Source organism: Anomalospiza imberbis, chromosome 4, assembly GCF_031753505.1.
Source record: "Anomalospiza imberbis isolate Cuckoo-Finch-1a 21T00152 chromosome 4, ASM3175350v1, whole genome shotgun sequence".
NCBI classification, from domain to species: domain Eukaryota; kingdom Metazoa; phylum Chordata; class Aves; order Passeriformes; family Viduidae; genus Anomalospiza; species Anomalospiza imberbis.
Window position 1 is genome coordinate 54,922,221 of NC_089684.1, and position 25,008 is coordinate 54,947,228.

At 39.8% G+C, this 25,008-nt stretch overlaps 1 protein-coding gene across 1 annotated transcript in view; it reads left to right on the forward strand.

The window, feature by feature from the left end:
* Positions 1 to 25,008, forward strand: part of C4H4orf50 (chromosome 4 C4orf50 homolog) — an 83,479-nt gene that overhangs the window by 25,884 nt on the left and 32,587 nt on the right. The window contains exons 13-14 of the mRNA XM_068188659.1: positions 7,582 to 7,824; positions 8,910 to 9,320. Coding sequence (XP_068044760.1) covers positions 7,582 to 7,824; positions 8,910 to 9,299 — 633 coding nt within the window. The 3' untranslated portion in view covers positions 9,300 to 9,320. The remainder of the gene's footprint in view (positions 1 to 7,581; positions 7,825 to 8,909; positions 9,321 to 25,008) is intronic.

Sequence of the window (25,008 nt, forward strand, 5' to 3'; positions counted from 1 at the left end):
TTAATGACACTTGACATTTCACCAGCAGAAGATGCTCAAAATGGGCATATAGTATAGTAAATCTGCAGACTTATTTTTTTGATGATTTTGCATTTTTACACACTGAGTGGAATTCTGTATCATGTTGATAGTGTTTATTCTTAAGTGTTATTAAGTGTTGCAAGCTATCAGTCATACTTGTTTTTGTAGCAAAAAGCAATTTAACTGCATGTTAAGGAAAAGGTGGATGGGTTCCTGGTTGCAGGATGGGACAGGACTCTCTGTCTGGCTGTGTCTCCTTGAGTACCTCAAATGTGGGTCCACCACTGCCTCACCCAAGCTCCCACTGCACACGAGTGTTTTATGGAACTCATCTGTCAGAAGGGAGATAGTACTCCACTGCCTTCAGACTTTCCTCAGACACCGCTGTGATAGATGAGCATTAGTAAAACTTGCCAACGCAATAAATATCAAAATACTGTTCACACTCACACTGTCTCCCTAAATGTTAAATTATCACAAAGCTTAGCAGGTTCAACAAGAGAGAATTAGATTAAATATATATTCTGATAGCCAGTGAACTTACTGCAGCATAGAGCCCCACATTAAATCCCCTGCTTTGACAGATATTTAGCTGTTCATACTAAGTGGAGCACAAGCTCAGCTCCTTCCCTAGCACTGTAGTGGCCAGAGGTCTCACTTAGGCTCAGGCACAAATAGGGTTCAAGCCTGGGGTTTTTTATCATGCAAAGAACAAACTGGCTCTTGCTGGGTGTCTTGACACTGAGGTAAAGGCTCTTCTGGTCTGTGATAAGTAGCTCCACATATAACATGAGGAAACTTTCCTACCAAGGAAGAGTTGCATGTTCTCATGAAAAATGTCTATTTCTATGTATCAGGTTTTCAATGGAAGACACTTCAATGAAAAATGTCCAAGTTTCCCTACTACTAATTTAATAATGTTTACAATTTATAAAAAAAGAAGGAAAAAAAAAAGAGAGAGGCTGTTTCATATTCATGTGATACATTCCTTTGGTTTAAAAGATCTTGTACTGAATTCTGTAGGCATATGTTTAAATGAACTAACTTTTCATCTTGGAAGTTTTATATTTTGCTTTCAACTCTTATTCTCACTGGACTTCACATCTAAGATTCCAGAGCTATGCCCAACATCCACTTACATAAAATTCCTTTGAAAGCTCATTCCTTCCTTCCCCTCAGTTTTTCACTCCTACAGCATTCCTAACATTAGTATTCTACTCTACAAAACCTGGTGGATAGCTTTTTTTTTTTTTAACTTTTATTTTCCCTCTCAAATTAAAGATTTTCAATTAGCTTTATTCATTACTGGACCCAGTAACAAGTGGAAGCCTGTCACACATTGGCAGCAAACCTCTGTGCCTTCATTTACTGACAAATTTCAGCTCAAAATTTGCAGTGATGTATGAAGAACTGATACAGAGCCTTCTGAAGGGAAAGAGGACTCTGTATTCAATTAAGTGCCTGGCATTTTATAGTTCAGTAAAAAACTTTGAGTCATGTTCTCAGAGAAAATATTGGTTCATAGTTCTATTAAGAACTATTTTTTTTTCATCTGTTCATGGAATTACATGTAGAGGGGATAGAGTTGCTTCAGCTCAGTGCTGGGATGCCCCAGCTTTGGTGGGGGACTTATGGGCACCACCAAGTTACTCATGCTTACAGACCAAGGCAAACTTCAGTTCTTTGCTTATTCAGAACACAATGGATAGTTGGTCATTTCCTTCTGTTTGTCAGAAGAATTTTCTCCCTAATTTTCATCCCAATTAAAATACTAAACCACAAAGATGGCGTTATGCAAAACCCACTGTCTTTGGAGGCTGTCTTCAGACTTCACTTTCAGCATTCAAGGCTCTCCTCTCAGACATGATAAATCCCTGTTGTCCCTGTGGCTTTATTTTGCTGACTAACTCAAGACTTCATCAGTTCAGTTCAGCAGAGCAGCCTACATTTTGAGGCTTGTCATTCTTGATTATTTTCACAGCCCAGCATTACATTCAAATGTTTGTGAGTGAGAAATAAAATTTCCTTGAATCATGTAGTATCTCATAGTTTTGTTCTAGCAGTGCACTCTTCAGTGAGGTCAGATATACGGTAGAGTAGTATGTTCATAAAAGAAAGCCAGCTTTCCTTCTATTAATAAAGTCCCTGTAAAGAGGACTAAGTTTTGAATTACTTTTCCTCATGATAAAACTGTACACCATGAAGCTCTTAATTTGTAATTTAGTTTAATTGAGCAATTTAGTATAATTTAATTTAATTTTAGTGGGGTTTTGTCATAATAAACATATATGATTGCACAGAAGGGGTTTATTTCAATTCTTTTTCATCCACCACCTATGTCACTTTGATGAAAGAAAAATTCTGTGCAGGACGTTGAACAAATGCTCCCTCTCAGCTTTGAAAAAAGTCATCTTTTGGGCAGTCATTAGAATGACAATCTATGTCTAATATGGACTTGAAAGTTTTGGAGGCATGAAGAAGTTAATTTCTAAGACTTTGTGATATATTCTCTTTTTAAAAGACTTGAGAAACCATTGCAGCCCATTGGAGTGGATCGATAATAAATTTGGCAATAGAAATATTTTAAAACCTTTTCCTGTTTTGTGTCTGGAAAATAAAAAGCGTGTGGCTGAAGAGGACACATTGCTGGGACAAGGGCTGCCTCCAGCGGGTACACGTGGCACTCGGCACAGTGCCATAGCTGGGATTCACGTGCCCAATGTCAGACACAAAATGTGTGTCCATCTTTGGCCTTTTGCCATGACCCATTTTAATCACCTCCTTTTGAATGCTGATTTTTTTTTTTTTTTAATTGGAAGGACCTTGGCCTCATCTTTCTTTTCTTGCTTTTGTAGAATTAATTTGTGGACATTATTAACAGTTACTGTTCTTTTGCCTTTCCCAGTGAAAAGAACACAGGACAGCATTCATCAGCTGATCTTGCACATTCATGTTCAGGAAACATCAAACAAAAAAGGACTGGGACTTAGCTGTGCAACAGCTGCTTTACTTGGGATGGTAAAAGTGGGAAGCAAGAGAAGATGTTCCAGATGAGTAATAGGACATGTGAAAGAGGAGGCTCGATCTTTTTCCTGAGTTTAGGTGTCTACTTGCAGTTTAAGAACCAGGATTTACCCAGACTGGCAGGCTTGAGCATGAGGCAGTGTCCATGCTGCTTTTGATGGATCAGAGAACCACACAGAGGAGCAAGTGAGCTTAGCTCCCCTTTCATATGGACTCAGCCCAGCCAGTACAGATGTGCAGTATTTTGGGCCTTTTCTCTCTCTTTTGGGCTAGGTGTGGAGAAAAAGGAGTATGTTTAATTCTTTCCTTCAAATGATTAAGCAAACAGCCTCTGTCTGGATGTCTGTAATGGAAAATGCTGCTCATCCAATTTCTCTTGTGCTGGAGCACTTTGACCTGGTGATATATTTTATGTATTCTTTCCATAGAGGATCTGAAACCATTGTGGCTGTTTGCCCTCATTTCTTGGGGCTGAAAGGGAATTTGTGCAAGGAATGTAGGGATAAATGGTAGGGCTTTTTAATGCTTTTCATGCAGTCATCTTAAACCTTACAGATGGAAAGCTCCAGGCAAGGAATATGTCCAGTACAGTGAATTGTTTTACAGAACAGGGATTAAATGCTCAGAACAGCATAGCTTAATTCTTCTTTCTGTCAAGGGATTTCTTCTGAGATATGTTTTGGTAGAACAATGCTTTTTGTTTGTTTATTGGTTTGTATTTCTACTCATTACTTTGCAAGAAATCACTTACTGCTTTCCAGTGAATCATAGTTGAAGATAATAGGCCTGAAATAAAATTATCTGATGCTTTCCCTAAAATGGTTTGTGTGTGCCTGTTAAGGTCAGAGGCTTTTCTGGCACTGAGGGTGAGATACATTTCCTATATGATGTGTCTACTTCTGACAGTCATCTGTGGTAGTTTATCTATTTATTTTCATAGTTAAAGCAGACAAAAACATACTTCCAAGGAATTATCCTGCCCATTTTATGTACCTGCTTTAGGTAAGTGCAGATGACTGGGCACTGACAGGCTGCCAGGAGAGGTTGTGGAGTCTCCCTCATTGGAGATCTTCAAGAACCACCTGGACACAATCCTGTGCCATGAGCTCTGGGATGGCCCTGCTTGAGCAGGGAGGGTGGACCAAATGACCCAGTGTGGTCCCTTCCAGCCTGACCCATCCTGTGATAAGGTGGGAAGAGCTGTAGAAGTTGGACTCCAGTGGTTGTCAAGGGGGCCAGGGGAGATACGCTTTGGTTCGATGAGTCCCACCCTCAGAAGGGAGAAAGAATTTAACTTTGGGCTTTCAGTCTTTTTGGGACAAAGCTGATAAAGAGCAAGGAATCTTTCCAGACAAAGTTTTCTTTGCAAGAAGAGGCTTTTTTTTTTTTACCTGACATTACAAAAAATGTGCCTTGAATGATTGGAATTGCAAGTGAATGAAGGAGTGGAGTTAGTTACTTAGCAATTTTTTAAAGAAGGGTGAAGTCAATTGCTGAGAGATATGTTATTTTTGACCTTTAGAGAAATTACTAAAAATACTGAGAGACATGAAATACAGATTTTAAAAAGTTAGTGGCAGCCTGGCCTTTCCAATGAAATAACTGATAAAGCTGTTCAATAATTATGTAAGTGGTTGTTTGGGTAGAGGGGATCTCAAGAATTTGTGCTGGCTGAGGAGAAGGTTCTTACTCAAGGTTAGTGCCCATTAATTTGAAAGTAAAATTGGGTTTAGCTGACAAGATTGAGATCTATTTCCTGACTGCATAATACAGATATTTCAGCAGTGGTTTTTGCTGTAGTTCATGGGCAACAGCATGCATTTCTGTACAGCACACACGCCAGTACAGGAATAGCCATGACTAAAAAAAAAGAAAAGTTTTAAAAACTAACATTCCTTTATTTTCTGATAAATGATAGAATTTAGATTAACATAAAATGTACAATTAAAAATACGCAGTTAAATTAAAACATTTTAGTCTTCTCTCTGATACCGCTGTCTTATTTTTTGTAATGTTGTGGGAAAGCTATTAGGTTTTGGTTTCAATGGCAATCCTTTCTAGAACTTGACATTATGCAAGTTTACACTCTTCTCAGTTTGGTCAAATATCACAATATTTTAATTTCTTCCTAAGTGGGATAATTTGTGGAAAATTGAGAGGAAAGCAAAAAAATGAATAGGAAAATAGAATTAATATAGTAAAAATTAATGATAAAAATGAACCAACCTGAAAAAGAACAAGTTAATGTCTGGGCAATTGAGACAAAACACAGAATTTTTGCTTAGTTATATCCTTAGTGCTGTAGGAAATGCAATCTTTAGTGCTAGTCTTATGACACACCAGAGATGAGTCTTTAGAGAGAATCAACTTTCAAATATAGTGCAGACTATATTGTGAAATCTTTGTCAGGGTAGTAGCATCTTCACTCACTGGGGTTTGCATTAACCCTGCTTTGTGCTGTGTCACTACTTTGGCAGAAAAATTTGCTAATTGCAACAGGCAAAATGGTTTGTGGGGTAAAGAGTTGAAGGAAAGGAATGACACTGCAAGGAAGTTATTTTTCTAGAAATGACTTGTGCCAGTGTCAGAGCTTTGATTTGGTAGTGTGTTTATTTCTAGCAGCTTTACCAGCTCCTCTGCCTATGAGCAGGACAGTGATTTGCCTTTGCATGGGTCACTGAGCTCCAGAACTTGTTCTGCTCCTGCTCACTCTCATCTATCACCACAAATGCCTCTAACTGTGCTTCCTGTAGTGAGGATATTCTCATCAAATATTTTTAGATTTGATATCTTCATGCCTCAAAACATTTCAGGGCTGACCTTTCATTGCTTTAAGCCAGCTGGCATTTTTTGTGAGTGATGGGGAGAGATACTGCACTTGTAACCTTGGTTAGAAACCAAGGACTTCAGGAGCTGCCTTGGGCTCCTGTGTTTAGAGAGGAACATCCAAATGTAAAGCTTTCACTTTCCAGCTGATCTATGCCTGCAGTGCTAGGATATGTTTGGGTATTCATGCCACCTTGCCTAAATAAATGCAATATCCAGATGGCATCACAGGCCCCCTCTGTAATCAGCATAGAGAAAGCAAACCTTTTAGGGAAGAGCAGCAAGCTAAATTCTGTGCCCCAAACTGACCACTGTGAGTGGTCCTTCCATTCCTGGATGTGCCTGCCTTGTTGTTCAGCCTGAAATAAAGGATCCAGGTAGAAGCTGCTGCTGGACAGTGTCTCAGCTGGCCACACATGCTTGTGTTGGGTACTTTAAGGAGACCAATGGCCACAATTCTTCAGAACTGGTTGCCTTGCTCATGGTGGGGAGCCAAGAACAGGAGGTGAAATGGCAACAACAAAAACACCATGCGTTTTTCTTCATGTCATAATAGAACTATATTTAGATGCAGGAGCTTGTCAATAAATGCTTATCTTTATGTTGGGTCATTTCAGAGCAATCTTACACTGCTATTGCATTTCAGAGTCCTTTGATTTTTCTCTTTTTTTAATGGACACAAGTGATGTAGCTAAAACTCAATAAAGATGCAAAGAGCAAAACAAATATATTATTTTAAGTAAAATGTGTTTTCTTTTAAGTAATTCTTCCTGACCTGGCATATATATGCATCTGCATTTCTGGAGTTTTTGCAGGAAGAGTAATGGCAATGAGATGTTAATGCATAACAAGGTGTGTTAATTTTAGAAATTAATACCTCTTCAAAAATTGAAAGGCTGAAATGGCAAGGCTTGCAATCTCAGGAAAAAATGCAACTGTGATATGGTAAGTATAATAAATTTGGTTTTGAATGATAAAATGCTACTGCCTTGTAGTAGTCATTTGTCTTCTGAGAGATCTGCTTGCAACTGTTATGAAAATGTGCATAATTAAACTGCCATTTCTCTCTTAAATTCGTCTACAGCTCAGTGAAGATATTCTAAAAGGATAGTTTGCTGTGGTGTTAAAGTTGATTCAGATATGAAATAAGATCAACTGAATTAATATTTTTTTTGTTTTGAATAGGAGGCTCCAGATAAGAGTTCCTGCAGTTGAACTAACATACTTTTGGAGTCTGTTCAGCCTAACTTTCTTGAGCATTTATAGGTAGACAAACCTGAATTAATTGTGCAGCGTGGAGTGAGAAAATGTGTGTAAATAATCCTGTTAGAAATGTTTAGATTCTTAAGAGAACTAAGATAATTTTTAAAATCAGGATTTTTTTTTCTAGTTTTAATCTAGGTTTTCTTAATAGCCCAAGGCAAATTTTCAGCTGCAGTTAAAGCTTAGATATCTTTTTTGTTTTATTTTGAGGATGACTTGTTGAATACAGGATTCTTTATTTAGAGAGGTGCAGGAATGCTCCACATCTGAAATAATTGGTATGTTATCTTTTTTCCCTTATTTTGCTAAATGTAGTTTATTTACAGTTAATTTCTGTGAATATTTCTTTTAGTGAACTCATCCAAATGGCTTCCACTAATCCAAAATGAGCAGCATTTGAAAGCTTGATCTATCTTGAATTTGTTCAAATGCTATTTTCTCTTGCAGATGCTGCCTTCCTCCTCAGACATTTCACAGGCTAGTGGACAGCCAGAGGATTGTGTGGCAGGTGCCAAAGGGACCGGGATGACTGGGTCAGTATCTGCAGACTCTCAGCCAGGGACGGATGGCCCCCGCAGTTCTCCCCTCACCCCAAATGTGTGTGCTGGTTCTTCTGTCGCAGTAACAAGCCCTGAGAGGATCGCAGCCTTGCATGGAGAGCTAAGAGAGAAGCATCACAAAAACTGCCAGGTCAGTAAAAGTTTTCTCACTGTTTTTAGTTCAGTGAAATCTCTTATTCTTGGCAGAAGATACAGATGTTTGAATGATTCCTTCCAGAGATGCACAGTTGATTGTTAGTTAAAACAAGCTGACAATAATAGCTGTTTAATGTTTAACATTATGCATTTTCTTTCCCATTGTTTAAGAAGGGCTTGGGGCTAATAAAAAGAATTAAAATATTTTGATTTCATCATGGTGTATCTTACTTTATGGTAAGATAATCTTTGCAAATTGTTGGATGTTTTAAAAAAAGTTATTATGTTGATCTTGTCCTACCTCTTTTCCCCTTCAATTTTTTTTTTTTTTTAGTGATCCAATTATTCCTATGCCCTGAAGCTCTTTATAGTAATTTCCATTAACTGCAGGAATCCTGTTAAGAACAGAGCTGATCAATTGCAATTGCATTTGTGACAGTCTGCTGCTAAACTAAACACGCAAGAGATTTCAGCCTCTCCGAGACAACATAACCTCTTCATACTTGTATGGAAACAAAAACCAAATATGCAATTACTAGAGCCAGTTAGGTGGAGTAGTTAAAAATGTTACTCAGTGAAGTTCCTTCATAATCTTGGATTAAAATAAATGCAATGAAACAACTAAAAGCATAGTTTTTGCTTTTGGCATGAATGAAAAGAACATAGAAGATACTGAGATTTCCTTTTAGTTAAGTAATTTATTATTACCATTATTAAATGGTGACTCAGAATTCTGATAACATGTTACTTAGTCCAGGGGATATATGTAACAGTTCAAATCAAGTTTCCTAGTCCTTTACTCTCTCACACTCACATATAAAAAAGATCAATGAAATATGGCCATAAAAGAAAACTATTATGAAAAGCAGAATGGAAATAGCTCTTTGATTATTTTTTATATAAATCATATGAGCTTTAATTAAATCCCAATGAAAGCAGGACATGGGCCTCTTGTACATTTATATGGGAGGCTCCAGCTGAAATCAGCCACAATGCATAGAGCGTCCTGTTTCCATAAAAACATACAGCAACACACTGGGACATCCAAGGTTATGGTTTCTGTTCTTCTTTCCTCCTCAGATACCTTCAGTTGTCCCCTCCAGCTCAAACCCATGGGCTGGTCCCAGCCTGCCCATGGTCCATGAGGAAGCCCCTTGGCCTGTGCTGTCAGGGATGAAGGATGCTGCGGTGCCCCCGGAGCGTGCCGTGTTCTGGGCCACGAAGGGGAGGGATCGGCTGTCGAAACACGATGATGTATTTTGGGGTCAAATAGGAAATCAGCATGCAGGTGCTATTGCCCAGGGAATGAAACACAAAAATGCCATTATGAATAAGGCATGGCTCTCTAGAGAAAAAACAGATGGCTCAACCTCAGCTACCACAGCAGAAAGCTATTTGCCAGACATGTTGTCAGCAAGTAATAAAGGTCGATATCCTGTGGGGAGAAATCAGCTGCATGGGAAAGAATAAAACCTGCAGAAATATAACAAGGTAAACACCTTAGCAATGTGATTTTTTCCTATTGATACAAAACTACTATTTTTTTTTTTTTCTTAAATCAGAGATATTTTACTAGTTAGCACAGCCTAGCAAGTAGATTGAGATGACTGGAAAATTTATATGGAAAAGAACTGTGGTATTTTTCATGATGAAGACTTCATAGAATATTTGAGATCACTGAAACACATGGATTTTTCATTAGCCAGGCCGCCTCCCCATTTTCTTTTCACCTTTTGTTGGTGATTGGATTTTTTTTTAACTGAAACTGTGAAACAAATCTATTAAATCACTTTTGCTTTTATGTATAACCTATTTCTTCAGTGTGCAGTGGCAAGTGAAAGAACATCTCCCTTGTGTGACTGTTTCCTTTGGAATTTCAGGAAATATAGTGTCATGGACTTCCTAGAAATTAATTTTACAAAAATTAGAGGGTAATTTTGCTGTGTTTCTTTACTATTGGGAAATTTTTAAAAAACACATCCTTTTTTATTTTTAATAGGCCCACCTACAGCAGGACATTCGATGTGTTGCTGTAGGAGCTAGTATCTGTAAAGTTCATCCTTCAATTGTTGCGTTTAAGTAACACATTGCATCTTAGCTTGAGTAGCTTTACTGGACATATCCACGGCCACTGTCTGTAGGGGACTGCGTGGGCCCTGTGGGTACAGAAACATCTGAGTTCACAGGATGGACGATGCAGGCTGCACCCTGTGCTGCCAGACCCCTGCACCGGGAGAAGTGTATGGAGTGCCAGGCCACCTGTGCTGGCACCACCAGGACAACGCTTCCTCGCAGGCTGGCTCAGAAATAGTTGTGGTCTGGGCTGCAGGAGCCTTGGGTGCATCCTGGCTATGAAAAGGAGGAGGGAGTAGTGTGTCTGTGCCAGGTGCATGAGTGCACTAATGCTGGTTGGCTCTGGGAAGTTTAACTGAGCGTGGCTGTAAATTCCACAAAATACTGATTTATATTGTGATCTCACCAGAGTTAATATGTTTGAAAAGCATCCATTACATGTACATCTTTGTCATTATTCTGTATTTTTCATCACTTTTATTAGAAAAGAGCATTCATACCCAGTAAAGCATGTCACAGTTGCTGTGCTTTTCCTCTGCCTCCCTTGATTACCCCAGCTGGTTCATAGTATGTTACTACTTGTTTTTCGGAAGCCAGAAATAAAATGCCTGGTTTTGATGAAATATTAATGCACACACTCACACTTTATTGTGGAAACCCAGCTTCAGTTGCTCAGTAAGGTAGCAGTGCAGCAGTAACTGAATTGCTCTTTATCCAATATAGCTTTAGAAAGCACACCCCAGATGCCAAGGGAAGTAGTCCCTGGAAGTGATGTTGTTGAGTGCTACCTAAGCAGGAGGTAACAGCAAGATTCCAAAATGTGGGCTTTGGCTTTTATGTGTCTTTCTCTTCTTCCCGATGGCTGGCCAGAGCTTCTGAAGACAGATATGCCTGCTATCCAGCCATCAGCTGCCTTGTCAAGTATTAAGATATTTTGATATGCAGAACCACTTGTAAATATTGAGCATGGTAACTGTTACGTTGATAAAACAATGCTTTAAGCATTTGCCATTGTGAGAACTTTTTGGAGGTTTATCTTGCTGAAAGTAAAATACAGGGCCTGCCAGTTCAGTCTGAGGTCAGATTATAATGCATGAAGTGTGCTAATAATGAGGGTATTAATAATAATACTCTGTGATAATATGATAATAAGTCTTTGCTGCCCTAGTGAAGCAATCTACTTTGTGTTTGGGGCTATGGTGACTTTCCATGAAATTAAGCCTTTGTCAGTCCAGTCCCTTTCTATAACAGATAAGTGTGGTTTATTTTAAGTGTTCAGGCTTCATTTTAAGCTAATTAGGTTATTTGGCCCCATTCTTCCTCCTGCTGGAACTAATAATTTCCTGAACAGGGGCTGCAGACACAGAGATGTAGATGGAAGAACAGACACTTGCAAGGATATTACCTGCATTGAAGCACAGTAATTCAATATGGACTCAAGCAATTCATCCAGCAAATGGGTTCTGTGCTGGCATTTCATTGCTTTGCTTTCACGAGTCACAGATTTCAGTTTAAATCCTGTAGCTCCTTGTGGTTTTAATTTTTTAAGACATCCATTCTTCCTACTACAAAGCATTGTTTAAAGATGTGCAGATACCACAGTTACCATTTGGCCAGCTGTTTCAGCTGCTTTTCATTTCTCTTAATTAAAAATGCCATAGTTCGGACACTACAGTGGGGGAATGCAAATAAATTAGCAGCAATCAGTTTGGAGAGCTGCATGCAGCAGCACTGGAAAAGGTGAGTCAGCTAAAGGTTTCCTCTTTTAAACCTCTGTCTAACTATTTCTCCCACTACTGAATGGAGAAATGAGAAGAAATAGTAAGATCATACCAAATAAATATGTACTAGTTGATTTACAAGAAGATGAGAGGGTACATTGCACCATCAGACAAGGAGTTTCAAATTATTTAAACATGGTCATTTATAGGAACCTGACCCAAAATAGGCAGTGTCAGACCAGACGGTTCCTATATTGGTGTCCTGCTGAGCTGAGGTCCTGTGGGAGTCTCAGCTTGCTCAATGAGTTATACAGGGTAATTAATTTTGGCCCTTATTCTGTAAACCATTTGCTGGGTTTTTTCTAAATTGAGAGGGATCAGTAGCAATGTGCTTGCAGAGCACATCTGAACTGGCCTGTGTTGAGCCACCTGTGGTCTGCTGTTTGCCATCCATGGACCTGCATGAGTCGAATGGCATTATCAGTACTGGACTGGATGATGAGGATACTTGGAAGGAGGCTGGATGACAGCATGCTGCCTATTGTCTGATGCTCACTGAGCCTGCTCCCCATTCAGACTCTTCCACTCCCAAAGATATTGTTTGAAACAGCACAGGAAACGATTTTCTGGGATCAATAGTTAGTATCAAATGAGTGTTTATTAATACATACAGGCAACATTTGCCCAGTTCTTTTTTTTAGATTTGAACTACCTAATACTGAAATCAAAATATCTCTTTTTAGCAGCAAAGTTTTATCTTTTATCTCTAGTTTCAACAGAAGTGCTACTTAGAAATGAAATTACATGGAAGCATTAACCTGAAATAGTGCATAGTGCTTTCTAAAAGCTGTCTGAGACATAAACATAAAAAGGAAACTCGTGGTGTATCTGAGACTAAAAAATGCACTGTGGAGTAGTCTGTACCCACTATGGGGGAGAAATTGGAATCTGAGAATCAAAAACCACTGGAAAGAATGGTCCTGTAAGACTCTTCTGTAAGAGATGAAAAGAAATCCATCACTTTCTTCCAACACTGAATGAGCATTTTCCTGAAATTAAAGAAAACTAATAATCCTCCTGCAGTTGTGCTTTACCTGTTTTTCTCTTCACTCATAGAAGAAGTCATAAACAGGGAATATAATGCCAGTTTTTATGTTCAAATGCAAAGAACACCTAGAATGACAGATCATGCATATTTTAAAAGAATTCTCTTTAGTCAGTGCAATTCCTGCATTAGACTACTTCTCTTATTTTTCAGGAAAATAACATTCATAATATTTTTTTAATGGTAAGTTGCCCTGTGTTTTGTCTGCACTCAGCTGTGCATGCAGTCTCACTTATCTAGAAAGAATTCATCCTGCAAGTTAAAAAGGTAAAGTTGCCCATTACATCTTATGAATGTCTATAACAGAAATGGTTTGATCAGAGTCAGTGGAAGGAACATGCTCTGCATTCTTCTTTGAGAACTGATATGCTAGAGAAGGCTGGGAAGGCACAGGAAAGTATGGAAGATGACAAAACTCAGTGTCTTTCAGGTAAAAGATGTCAGGATCCTAGGTTGTCCTGTGTAACATTTGTGGAAAATGTAGAAGGGTTGCTTGTGAAGCCTGCCATTCCCCATGTATTGCTTGCCTTGTGCTATGGAAAGCTTTCATTCCCATAGGAAATTTGGGAATCAGGTCTTATGTTCCATCTGTGGTCACTCAGATTCATCCTCAGGACTGGTATTTGTAGGAGTGGGAACAGAACCAAATTGCCCATGATTAAATCCCTAAGAATACCTATTTATATTTTTTTCAGTAGCAATTTTGATTTGTAAAAACACTATCTAGTACCTTCTTAGCAACAGCCTTTTCACTGAGCCCATAAGCTGATGGATATTAAAGCCCCTAATTAAAACCAGATAATGTGTGAAAGATTTCTACAGTGCAAACCTTTCTCTTAAGGCCTGATTAAACCAAAGAACCTCCCATATCTGTTTGCACAAACATATTCTCATCAGGTTAGGCACCTGGTAGCACTGACTTAGGTCCATCCTTCTCACTATACCTCATTCTTGGGAATGAGGAGAACAAAGGCTGGGACAGAAAATCAGATATTTCAGAAAGAATGGCCTATTACATTTAGCTAGGACTATAGTCTGTCAGCAGTCTATCTGGCTCTAATCATCCTATCAGTCAGGATAATAGTAAACCATAGGATAATGTGTTCATTTACATATAAATGTGCATAAAATATTTATGTGCATATATATACACACATATATATGTATAATTGCATGCAGTTTGGCATAAATAAATATGGTTTAAAATAATAGGGAGAAGTGATTTTCTGCAGATCATTTTTTTTTTGTGCTTTGTATTTTCCTTTGTCTCAGGATTTGTAAATACAAGAAAGGACAAGAGTAGAGACTGATTTAATTATTATTTTAAAGACTGAATTTGAACCTTAAATTAAGAGGGAACTAAGACTGTGCAGTGGAAGTTCTGGTTGTACCAGATGACTACACTGCAGATTAAAAATCCAGATATGTATCAATCTGTCTTCTCCTTCCCAAATAAACTAGATTCCATGGGAAGGACACTCACTTGTGTGCCCCACATGCCAGCCCGAATGTAGATGACAGTGGGACCAGACCACTGGGGGACACTTTGTCCTGTAGCAGTTTACCTCCCTATTGTCTCTTTTGCTGCTGAAAGAGTGGGGGAAAAAAAGATCTGGGGTTGCATAAAATATTGTTAGCACAATTTTGCTTTTATCTGCATAAACCATTGAGCCTTTTCTGAGTGGGAGTTAGGACCCTAGGGGAAGTGTCAAGCTGCTGTGCTGGGAGCCAAACTGACTTGCAGCCTTGCTAAAGGGCTCTTGAACTGTGGCCACTGTCATATTTCATGTAATGTAAACTGTCTGCCTTTGGAAATCTTATTGTAGTGTGGAAAGTTCTTGAGAGAAAAAGCTATGACTTGTGAAGTAAGCAGGTCTTTTTAAAAAGAGAGAAAAAAGCAAAAGAAAGGAAAAAGAGCTAGAGGATCCTGTTACAGATGGTGGGTCAGGTTCAGCAGGGTGCAAGAGCGGCTCAGTTTCAGCCTGGTGGTGCAGAGCAGCTGTGACCCTGGCTTCCCAAGCACTGAGCCTGTGTGTTCAAGCCATTAATGAACCAGGTCAAATGTCTAAGGATGGAGAGTTCTTTTTTTCATAGGTTACTGGGAGTATTTAATCAGTGCTTACTCAGAAATTAAGATGCTAGCTGTTCTGCCTAGTCACTGTTTTTTGATTATGGTGTGAGAACATGGAGCAAAGGGGGATTACAGTTAAGAATTGCTGGGAGTTTGTTTTGGTTGGACTTGTATTAGTTGCATTTGGACAATTTGGAATTTGAAGTGCTGTGGCTTATCAGTGTATGGCTGGCTGGCAAAGCCTCCTTGAAGGGGAAGCACCTGGAGCACGTTGCTGGTTTTTATAATGTGGCTCCAAGGCTGAAAATTGTGAGTGATTTCTCACCCTCACAGAAAGCTGCAGCTAAAAAGGGAGGACGTGGCTGTCCCTTGCCCCCACCATCTGCTGAGTGTTGCCTCCCTGCTTTCCATCTGTGGGCTGGGGACTCTGTCTCTCAGCAGCCGCATCTCCATTTCCAGCTGGCTGCAGACAGTCCCTTCTGGTAAATGGGCTTTAAAATGTCGTGATGAGGTTGCCTAGCTGAAAGGTATTGATAATTTGTGACTGTTTGCACAGAGAGCTTTGCCTGGGGACACAAGGCAGTTCTTGTCTCTTAGAGGAGCTGATTTGTAGGAGAAAGTGTACTCCATAATGTAGAAGTGGATAGCAAAGGACTGGGCTCTGCTCATGCCTGCCACCCTTCCAAGTTTATGTGCCTTTTCTGTGCTGGTTATAATCACCAATATGACATGGTTACTGAATTAACAGTTAATTAGAGACATTTGGTGGGTGGTAGATCTTTTGCAAATGACTGTTTATGAATGAGCAGACAGGCTCATTTGAAGTACCTGAGCTTGGCAGAAATAAATAATAAATCTACTTTATATCGTTCCTAGATGATCTGGTGTCTCATCATTTTGCAAGGCAGAAGTATTCTCTCTGTAACCTATGGCTGGTGAGTATAACCAGAAACCACTGAGCCTGCTCAAGAGCAGATGACCACAGAAGGAGCTGTGCAGTAATTCTGGGGGGTAGCAGGTGGCTGGCCCTGAGTGAGTGTTGGAGAGCATGTTGAAGGCAATGACCTCTTCAGGGTTTTGAAACCTAAGAAACAAAGCTGCAGCTGGTGTGGACAGGAATCATGGATCATGGTCTGTTACATGGACTGAATCGGGTTCATCCAGAAAGTACCTTGTGTGATGGTGCTCAGGAGAGCAAAAAAAGAAGCACTACTTGCTAACAAATAATGTGGATATCATTGTAGGACTCTGCTATAGACTGCCTAGCCAGGCCAATGACACTGATAAATTGATCTTTGAGCAATGAAGAGATTCCTCTAAATCATAATAAAGGCAACTAAGAAAGATGCCCTCCTTGATTTGCTGCTTGTAAACAGAAAGGGTCTTGAGTGAGGTGGAGACTGGTGGCTGTCTAGGCCATAGCAGCCATTAAGTGATTGAGTTTAAAATCCCTTGTTTTAAACAGGAGGAAAAGCACTGGCAAAACTTCAGTCCTGGACATGAGGAGAGCAGCCTTCTGACTGCTCAGGGCACAAGTGAGTAAGGTTCCCTGAGATAAAGCTTTTTCAGGTGCTGGGGTCCATTTATGCTGGTCAGCTTTTAAGCAGCACCTCCTAATGGCACAGGAGCAGGCAATTCCCAAATGTCTCAAATCTGTCAGATCAGGCAGAAGGCTGGCTTGGCTGAGCAGGGATTTTCCTTTGAAGGTAAGGCAAAAAATGAGGATGTATGAGCAGTGGAAGCAAGATCAGGTGACGTCCTCTGTGCAGTTTTGGATATCACAATATTAGAAAGATATAAAGCAATCAGAGTGTCCAAAGGAGGCCTAAAAGATGACAAAGGGCCTTGGGAAGCTTTATGAGGAGCAGCTGAGGTCACTTGGTCTGTTCAGCCTGGAGGAGACTGAGGGGAGACCTCACTGCAGTTACAGCTTCCCTGTGAGGGGAAGAGGAGGGGCAGACACTGATCTCTTTGTGGTGACAGTGACAGGAGCCAAGGGAATGGCCTGAAGTTGTGTTAGAGGAGGGTTAGGACTGCATGTCAGGAAAGGGCTTTTCATCCAGAGTGGTTGGGCACTGGAACAGCTCTCCAGGGAAGGGGTCACAGCACCTGCCTGACAGAGCTCAAGAAGTACTTGGACAATGCTTTCGGGCATGTGGTGTGATTCTTGGAACTGTCCTGTGCAGAGCCAGGAGTCAGACTTCTATGATCCTGCTGGGTCCCTTCCAACTCAAAATGTTGTGTAGTTCTGTGATTCTGTTATATCTGACATCTGCATCTTTCCCAGAACAGCAATTCCTGTTGTCCCCTTTGGAAATGACTCTGAGACTACCCTTTGCATTGACTTTTTCATGTGGATGGGCAATTGATTCAACATTTCTCTGGTGACAAGATGCCTTTATTAGGCTGCAAAATTAAGCTCTTTGTTGCTTACAGGTCAGCCAACACTGCAGACCTTCAAGCAATGATTGTCAGGTGTCTGTCTCCCTGGCAAGGAGTTGGTTACCATGTGTTTAAGAACTAAGCTTAAGTCACACTCCAAGGAGTGGGATTCCTTGGGACATGTGTAAGTCTGAGTTCATCTCCTGGCATCCCTGCCACCATAAAGAGAAATCATCTCTTGATCTACAGGACAGGATTCATCTCATCATAATGTAGGTCTAAAATAGGCAAGATGATCTGTACTCTAGAGGTGCCTTTTCAACTCACTGACTACAAAGATGAGTGGAATGGAACTACCTCAGATGTCAAATCTACACTGCAGGAAAAAGGGGAGGAGATTCCTGCCCAAGGTACTTCAGTAGTGAAGTGACCAAGCTCACGTGGTGCTTGGTTGTGGTGACCTGGTTGTGCTTAGCAGGACAAAGACTTGCAGTCTGTCTCCTGTGTCCTAGGTGACTGCTCGGAACACCATAGTCTTTATAGAAGAGAAAAGGGGCATTAATACTTGGGAACCTCTTTTTTGTGTTGTTCTATCTGGGTTGTTTTTTTGAATATTCTGCCTGAGGACTTTCCCTCTGTACCTACAGCTTAGATTAACTGTATAGTTTTGTCTTAATTTACGGTCACAAACTCTGGATTCACTGTAAAATTTTTAGGTACCAGTTTATAAATAGATGAAACAGGCAATAAAATGAGCATGGATACATGAAGCCTTGTTGACCTCACAGATTCTTGCAAGGCCCCAGGAGATCAGAGGCAGCATTCATCAAGTGAGGTATGGAACGTATGCCAGGTGTAGTGCTAATACTCAGGAGCTTTTGCATGGTAATAAGCCAGATTCATTGTTCTATATTTGTGAACTCTGCACTCCTCTGCACTTGTGCATGCTTCCTCTTGAGCAGTTTAAAAGAGGACAGTGCAGAGCAGACGGCAGCAGCTTATAAAGTAGTGTATTCAAACATGGATTCAGCCTGAGCTGTGGGGAGTTCTCTGCAGTGGATTAGTGGCTGCAGCACTGCTGTTCTCCTGGGAAATTGCCTAAGCACAAGTATTTCCTTTAGAGGGCTTCTGACCTCTTTTGTGTTGTTCTTCTTAATTTCTGTGTCCTAAGTAAGGTGATATTAAAGCTATTCCTTGCTGATATGCTTCCTTGGGAGCTTTGCAGAGTGCACAGGAGGGAAGTGGTTTTTGCTTCTCCTAAATGAAAAGCAATTGCTCAGACTTCTGCAAGTCTAAGGAAGATGACATGTCAGCTAAGAATGAGTGCTGTTCTCTGCACTGGCAAACTGGATACTGGGGAAAGAATAATGCTATTGTCAAGACACATCTTTCACTTTAATAAACCATTTTGAAAAGAAGGCTTTGGTTCGATTTAATAGTGGTCCTTGGGGAAAAAATTCTGAACTCTAGCATGAAAGCAAACACTCCTTGTCTGTTTTGAAATAAACAGTCTTCTGCACTACTGGGCTACCTTGTAAATGTTATAGATAAATAGGTTATGAATAAGACAATTGCCTTAGCAGTATTATTAGGAGTAATAACTTCTGTTGTGGATAAATCTGACCCTTTTAAAATGTAAAAACATTCAAATGTTATTATTCCAGTCTAGCTTTTCCCTTAGAAGAGGTTGTCCTGTCTGTAAGTTTTATTAGAAATGTCTTGATATACAACTTACTATGAATTACTACTTTTGAGCTCTCAGTTGAACAGAGGTTGTAGCAATACATTGTTTTGCATGTCTCAGCTGCATACACTGGAAGCTTATTACTGGGGGCTTCTTCCCACTTCAGAATGACTGTTTTGGGACTAATTTCCAAGTCACAGAGTTGTACAAAATATCTTGCACTGCTTGTTGAAGTCCTCCTTGATTATCAGTATTCATGGAGCTGTGGGATCCTTTGTATTTTTGGATTGCTGCACCTGAACCCAGTGTTATGTTAGTGACCACACCATTAAAAAATCAACTTCTAATTCATTGCCTAATTTATAGGCCCACTTGATTGATCTATGACACAGTTGAACTCCTGTTCAATGATTAATGTGAAATAAAAGGTAGTGTTACATGTCCCAGTTAGATTAGATGCTCTTGATCTAGTCCTGTCAGTCAGCCACAGCTGTTAACATTTTATGTCCTCATATAAAACTGTACTTGTGCTGCTGTCAGTTTTCAGGCTAAAAGAAGATAATATTATAATTAAATAGCTAGAGCATATATAGGAGACTAGGATAATTATCCATATATATAATCATAAATTTATAGGAGGACATGCTTAAACAAATATTTTTACCACATAAAATGCTACAGAAATTTTTCAAAGTCATAAGAAAAAATTAGGAGTTCAGATTTTACTGCCTTTCTTCTAGGTGGTAATGAATGCCTCTTATGTCCTTGAAAATGCCCCCTAAAATATCGAATGTGATTATACATGCCCTACATAATCACTTGGGGTCAAAGATGAGGATTCTTTGTGATTTTTAAATTTAGGTTTTATTCAATGCAAATTTACAGTTGAAGTATTTACCCTTTGGACAGTATAAATTAAAGTAGCTGAAGAACCTCAGAGTGGTTTCACTGGGACTTGGTATCATGCCCCTTTTTAATACCTGGCAAGTGACAGGGCTGTTCAAGGGGAGTTTCATCACCCTGGGCGTCAGAAAGTAGCTGCAGATCCAACTGCTACCAGGACAGTGTGGACTTAATGGGAATTAAAAGATTCCACAGACCTTAAAGGAATGTTCTCATTAGGAAGGACCTTTTTCTTCTCACCCTTTTTGTGCGTCAAGATCGATATCTCATCAGGGAAACCTTCAATACAGAGCATTTTGAATGGGCATATGATAAATAATACTCTTTTTACTATATTTGGGCTATAGGAAAAATAATTTTCCTGGTGTAATGAGTGATAAGTAGAACAAAGATCATTTGGGAATAAAATGTAGCTGTTTGATTCATTTGATAATTTCCATCTGGATGGCATTTGCTTCCCTCAGTAAGGGGAATGGGAGCTGCCTATTTCTAGGCAATCTGTTGAGTTTCTTTCAGAAAAGGTCAGTTTAGCTTTTCCTTCCATATGGACATATATTATTGCATTTACAAACATGTTGTTCATCTTTCTTTTTTTTTTTTTTAGATCCTCTAAGAAGCCTTAATGCCTAGGAGAGTTGGGATGTGGGTCAAATATTCTTTGTTTGTGGGTTTGTGGGTTTTTTTCCCCCAGAAATCAGTAAGAGAGGGGAAAGACTCCCATTATTCTATATAGATAGGTACTAGTTAAGTTACTAAACCAAAAGAAACCTTGCTTGTTAGAGCAGAAAGCAAGTTAGCTATAATGAGGCTGGAATTATCATTGTTCCTCTGGGCCTGACCATGCTGGAGGAATGGAGGTCTGCAAACATGACTCCGGGTTATTGTGGGATCCAAGTCATGCAATCTTGGGCATAAATTTAGCAAATTCCACCTCAGGATTCTTCCTCTGGAACAGTGAAGTACTCTAAACATATTATAATCATAATGTCATGTTGGCTAACCAAAGAGAAACTGTTTTCTTAGTACAATGAGGTGACAATGGTTAATGCTGTGGTTTTGCCACTGCCCTGGGACTACTGGATCTTATGCATTTGTATAACTTTTTACTAGCTTTTGATAAGAGTCATGTATCAGAGGCAAAACTTCAGAAGTGTTTCACTTCAAAACCCTGGGCAGGCAGACAGGTCTGTACCCTGCTCCCCTGGCTGAGCACAGTCATTCCAGCAGGAGCTCCTCCCTCCCAAAATGTCCTGAGGTACCCAAGTGCAGTAAGCACATAGGCATTGATGCTTTTTCCTTGGAATACCTTTATTTGAAAAGTGATTCTGTTCTCTGCATCATATTTTGGGTTGGAAGTGCATGTGTCTAAAACCTTTGGAAAAGTGTAGAAATCTCTTTCCAGTATTCCTGCACATAAAAGCAGGAAGGAGCAGTTGTAGTTGAAGAGGACAGCCCTATTATCTTAATGAAGAGCCAATGTGGAGTTTTGTTTTTCCTTTGCCAAACCCATGTCATGGAATGCTGCAGAAGTGGGATATTGTGTGACTGCCTAGAGCTAAGGAAAGGTACAAAACTTAGGAAAGGGTATGAATCAGCGCCTGCTGTTTTAGGGCCACACCTCCTTCATCCTCTTCTTACTGGTAGGCCATGGATATTGGTTTTTTCTCTCTTTTTTGGTCTGCTGTGGCTGTGCCCAGACAGCTTGATTGCAAATTCATCCACAGAACAGTTCAACCAGCCTTTTTTTGCTGCCACTGATAATCATATGCCACTATCAGCAAAATTGCCACCTGTAATCAGATCTGTAAGAGCACAGATGGCTTCCAAATGCACTAATTCAGTACCAGAGCTGTGATTTTAGCAGCAATTACTTCTTAGCATTTTGCACCTGGAATTTTTACTAATTTTCATATTTATCAGGCAGCTGTAAATTGAGACCTCCAGCTTGCAGGTACTTGTGATCTAAAGAAATTTGATGATGATTACACTCCAATTTCAACAGAGGCTTCCCCTGATTCAGTTGGAGTTCAGTTAGGGTCTGGTCCTCAGAGGATTTCAGTGCCTTGTCAATCACATTATTTAACTGGTGAGTTATGGCATTTGGATTTCAATTTTTTATTTTTTTTTTAATTTGCCTTGTCCTCTCTACTTGTTGGTAACTGAAAGAGAGCAAGCTCTGCCTGATTATATGGTGGACTTGAAGTGAGTCCAGGCCATAACACTCATGTTTGGTATATGCAGTCCAAGAGACAGTTCCTAACTTCCAGAAAATAGGACTTTTTCCATGTTCTGACCTTTAGCAATCTGCACCAGTGAACAGAGCCATGTCCCAGGCAGCTGCTGGGAAGGCTCTTGCCTCTTTCACAGTCTGCATCTGATGTGGGAAGGGGTACCCTGCCAGGCCTCACCCACCAGTGTCCCAAAAACAAGGTTTTCCCACTGAGGTGATACAGATCTCTCTGCTGATAAGTTTAGAAATTTCTTGTGGTTGGAAAAGCTGGAAAAAAATTATTCCATTCTGGCTTGGCTGTTTGTCTCCTTCTGGAGTTCTCATAACTGTCGTGACAGGAGGTGATGATAAAGAGTGTTGGTCAGGTTTCTGGTGACAGAGAGTCTCATTATTCATGTAGTCCACAAACCACAGTGAAATTATGAAGGATTTAAGGCTAGTGGGCTGAGTTGGGTAGAAGTGTCTTTCCTACTCATTTTAAAGGAGGTGAGGGGAAGAGGAAAATACTGAAGAGAAGAAACAATGGAAACAAGAATCTGTCCAGGAACAGAAGCAGAGGCTGGTGGAAAAAGAGATGAAGTTTTGTTGAGGCAGAAGCACTAAGAGATAAACAAGCAATGTGTGTTAGGAAGGACGAAATTTACATGTGAATCATTGTTTCTCAATTCTGATGGTTATGTTTTATAAATCATATATATACTTAATTCTATAGCACACATTTAATTCTTCAGTAAAGCATAGTTAAAGCCAGAAACATTATGATTTGTGGTAAGAATATGAGCAGCTTTCTTCAGGGGTGGAAGGCTTTATATACTCCTAAATTACCTATATCAGAAAAAAAATAAGTACTCTAATTGCTTGTCTTTCTCCAAACTGGTGTTTGCATGAAGCATTTTCAACAAAATAGGTGAAATAATATTCAGGGTGAACCCTAGCTCTGGATTGTCTTGTGTATATGTTGCTCATGTAGTAATTAAAAGGAAGAAAACCAAGTTTTTATTAGATTTCTTAGAGATGCATTTGAAGAAGAAAATGTGATGCATTAGGCTATTCTTCAAAATGGGGAGAAAAGGAGGAAGGGTGGAGCCTCTTTCTGTTCCCCAGAGTTTCAAGAATTCATAGGTGAGACAGTCAATGTAAATATTTTTCATATGAAGTTCAGTCTCATCATGCTGGAGATGTTTGTCCCTCCACAGCAAGCGGCCAGAATTGGAAATCTTCAGGTGGGTTGACTCAGATGGGAAAGCACGTGTGCCTGGCTGAGCCCAGGTGCTGAAGGACTTCTTGGGGGAGGGAGAGAGTGGGTCAGAATGAAGAAACAGATGTTGTCTAGGCTGGAAATCCCATTCATTTTAGCTGGTCACCTACAGAAACCCTATGACAATGTGTTTTCAGCTGAGAGCCTTGCCATAGGATCAGCTGCGACAAATGCAACACCTGGTTTCCCATAGAGAGAGCTGATGGTTACTTCCATGTCATCTTTAGTTGCTGTTGTGGATTTCCTTTCTTTTTTCTTCTGAAAGTATCTTTAAATGGGACAAGAAGTAGTGTCTGGTTAACTAACACAAGTTAAACAGCCAGCTGAAATTTCTTTCCTTTGCCAGAGCACTTAGAGCTTTCTTTATGCACTCTAAGATTTTATCCAGACAGATCATGACTTTTTCAGTCCTGGTGATGTGTGACAGTTGGATCTGGCTGATATTTCTGTCCTTAATGAGTTATTAAAGTGGGCAGCATCATTAAAAATTTATTTTAGGCCTTTTTCAGACCTTTTAGTTATGAGATGACAGTAGGTACTGCTGCCAAAAGTGCTTTTGCTGGTGCTGAGTCGTGGCAGGACAGGGCTTGTGCACATTATGCCTGTGTGGTACCCCCACACATGCTGACACTGTGGCATGGACCTCCTCTGAGCAAATAAGTTACAGCATTCAAATTACTGTGAGGCATTAAAAATTGGCTTCATTCTTTCTTGCAAAGTTACCTCCTCATGGGTTTTGCAGGCATACAGTAGAGCACAAGTGGTGAAGTCAAACAGCCAGATTGTTGTGCTGTTTCTTATGCTTAGAGAAAGGAGACTTGTTTGTGAACAGGGTAGAAATATGTTTATTGTCAGAAAAGGAAGATGCATAAAAAATGAGCCAGCAGCTGAAAGCAGATACCTTGGGGAAGAGATGGGGACAGACTGGTTCTCTCCAGGGCTTTCATCATTTTCTGCTCAAGGATTTCCTGAAGCAGAGTTGGTTTCTGTTAGTTTGGAGAACCTTGATGGATTTTAAGTTGTCAAGGCTCTCTTGAACCCCTATAAACTTTTTCTCCTAGCAGTATTCCATGGAAAGGAGTCCCACCACTTAGTTATATGTTCTTAACATGTTAGAAACCTGTTACCAGTCAGTGCATCCTGGATCTTGTCATTCCTGGTTTCCCTCTCCACTTAGGTATAGTCTTACCCAAGAATCCATCTTAACTATAAAGTTTGCACAAGAATCTATCTAGCAAACAACATCTTAGTTCTCTCTTAGCTTTTGGAATCAAATTTCCAAAGCCATTTCATGTCATATATAGGGTAAACATTTTTGAAAAGTCTTAAAACCTCTCTCCTCCAAAATTACAGTCTTTATTGTGAATAGAACTTACTATTTTCTTTTAAGAGAGAGTACACACTGGGCCAATTCCAGACCACAGGAAAACTTTGGAGGTATGACTAATACTGTAACCTGTGTTCCTTGTCATAGGAACATAGGAAAAGTAGTGGGATGGTGAACTAAATGACAAAATAAACACTTTTTAAAATTATTATTATTATTTCAGTTAAGTACTTCTGTTTGATGTACTTGACATTTCTCGTATTCTGTGTCCTGTACAGCTGTAAAATATTGCACTCTGGAAATCCTCAGTTTTGCATGTTGTCTTAGGTTACTACAGTCCAGGGCAAAGTAAACAGGCAAAACAGAATGAGAGTCTTTTCTTGTCAGCGCTGTTGAGCCGTGTTTGCACAATTAACATCTCCAGG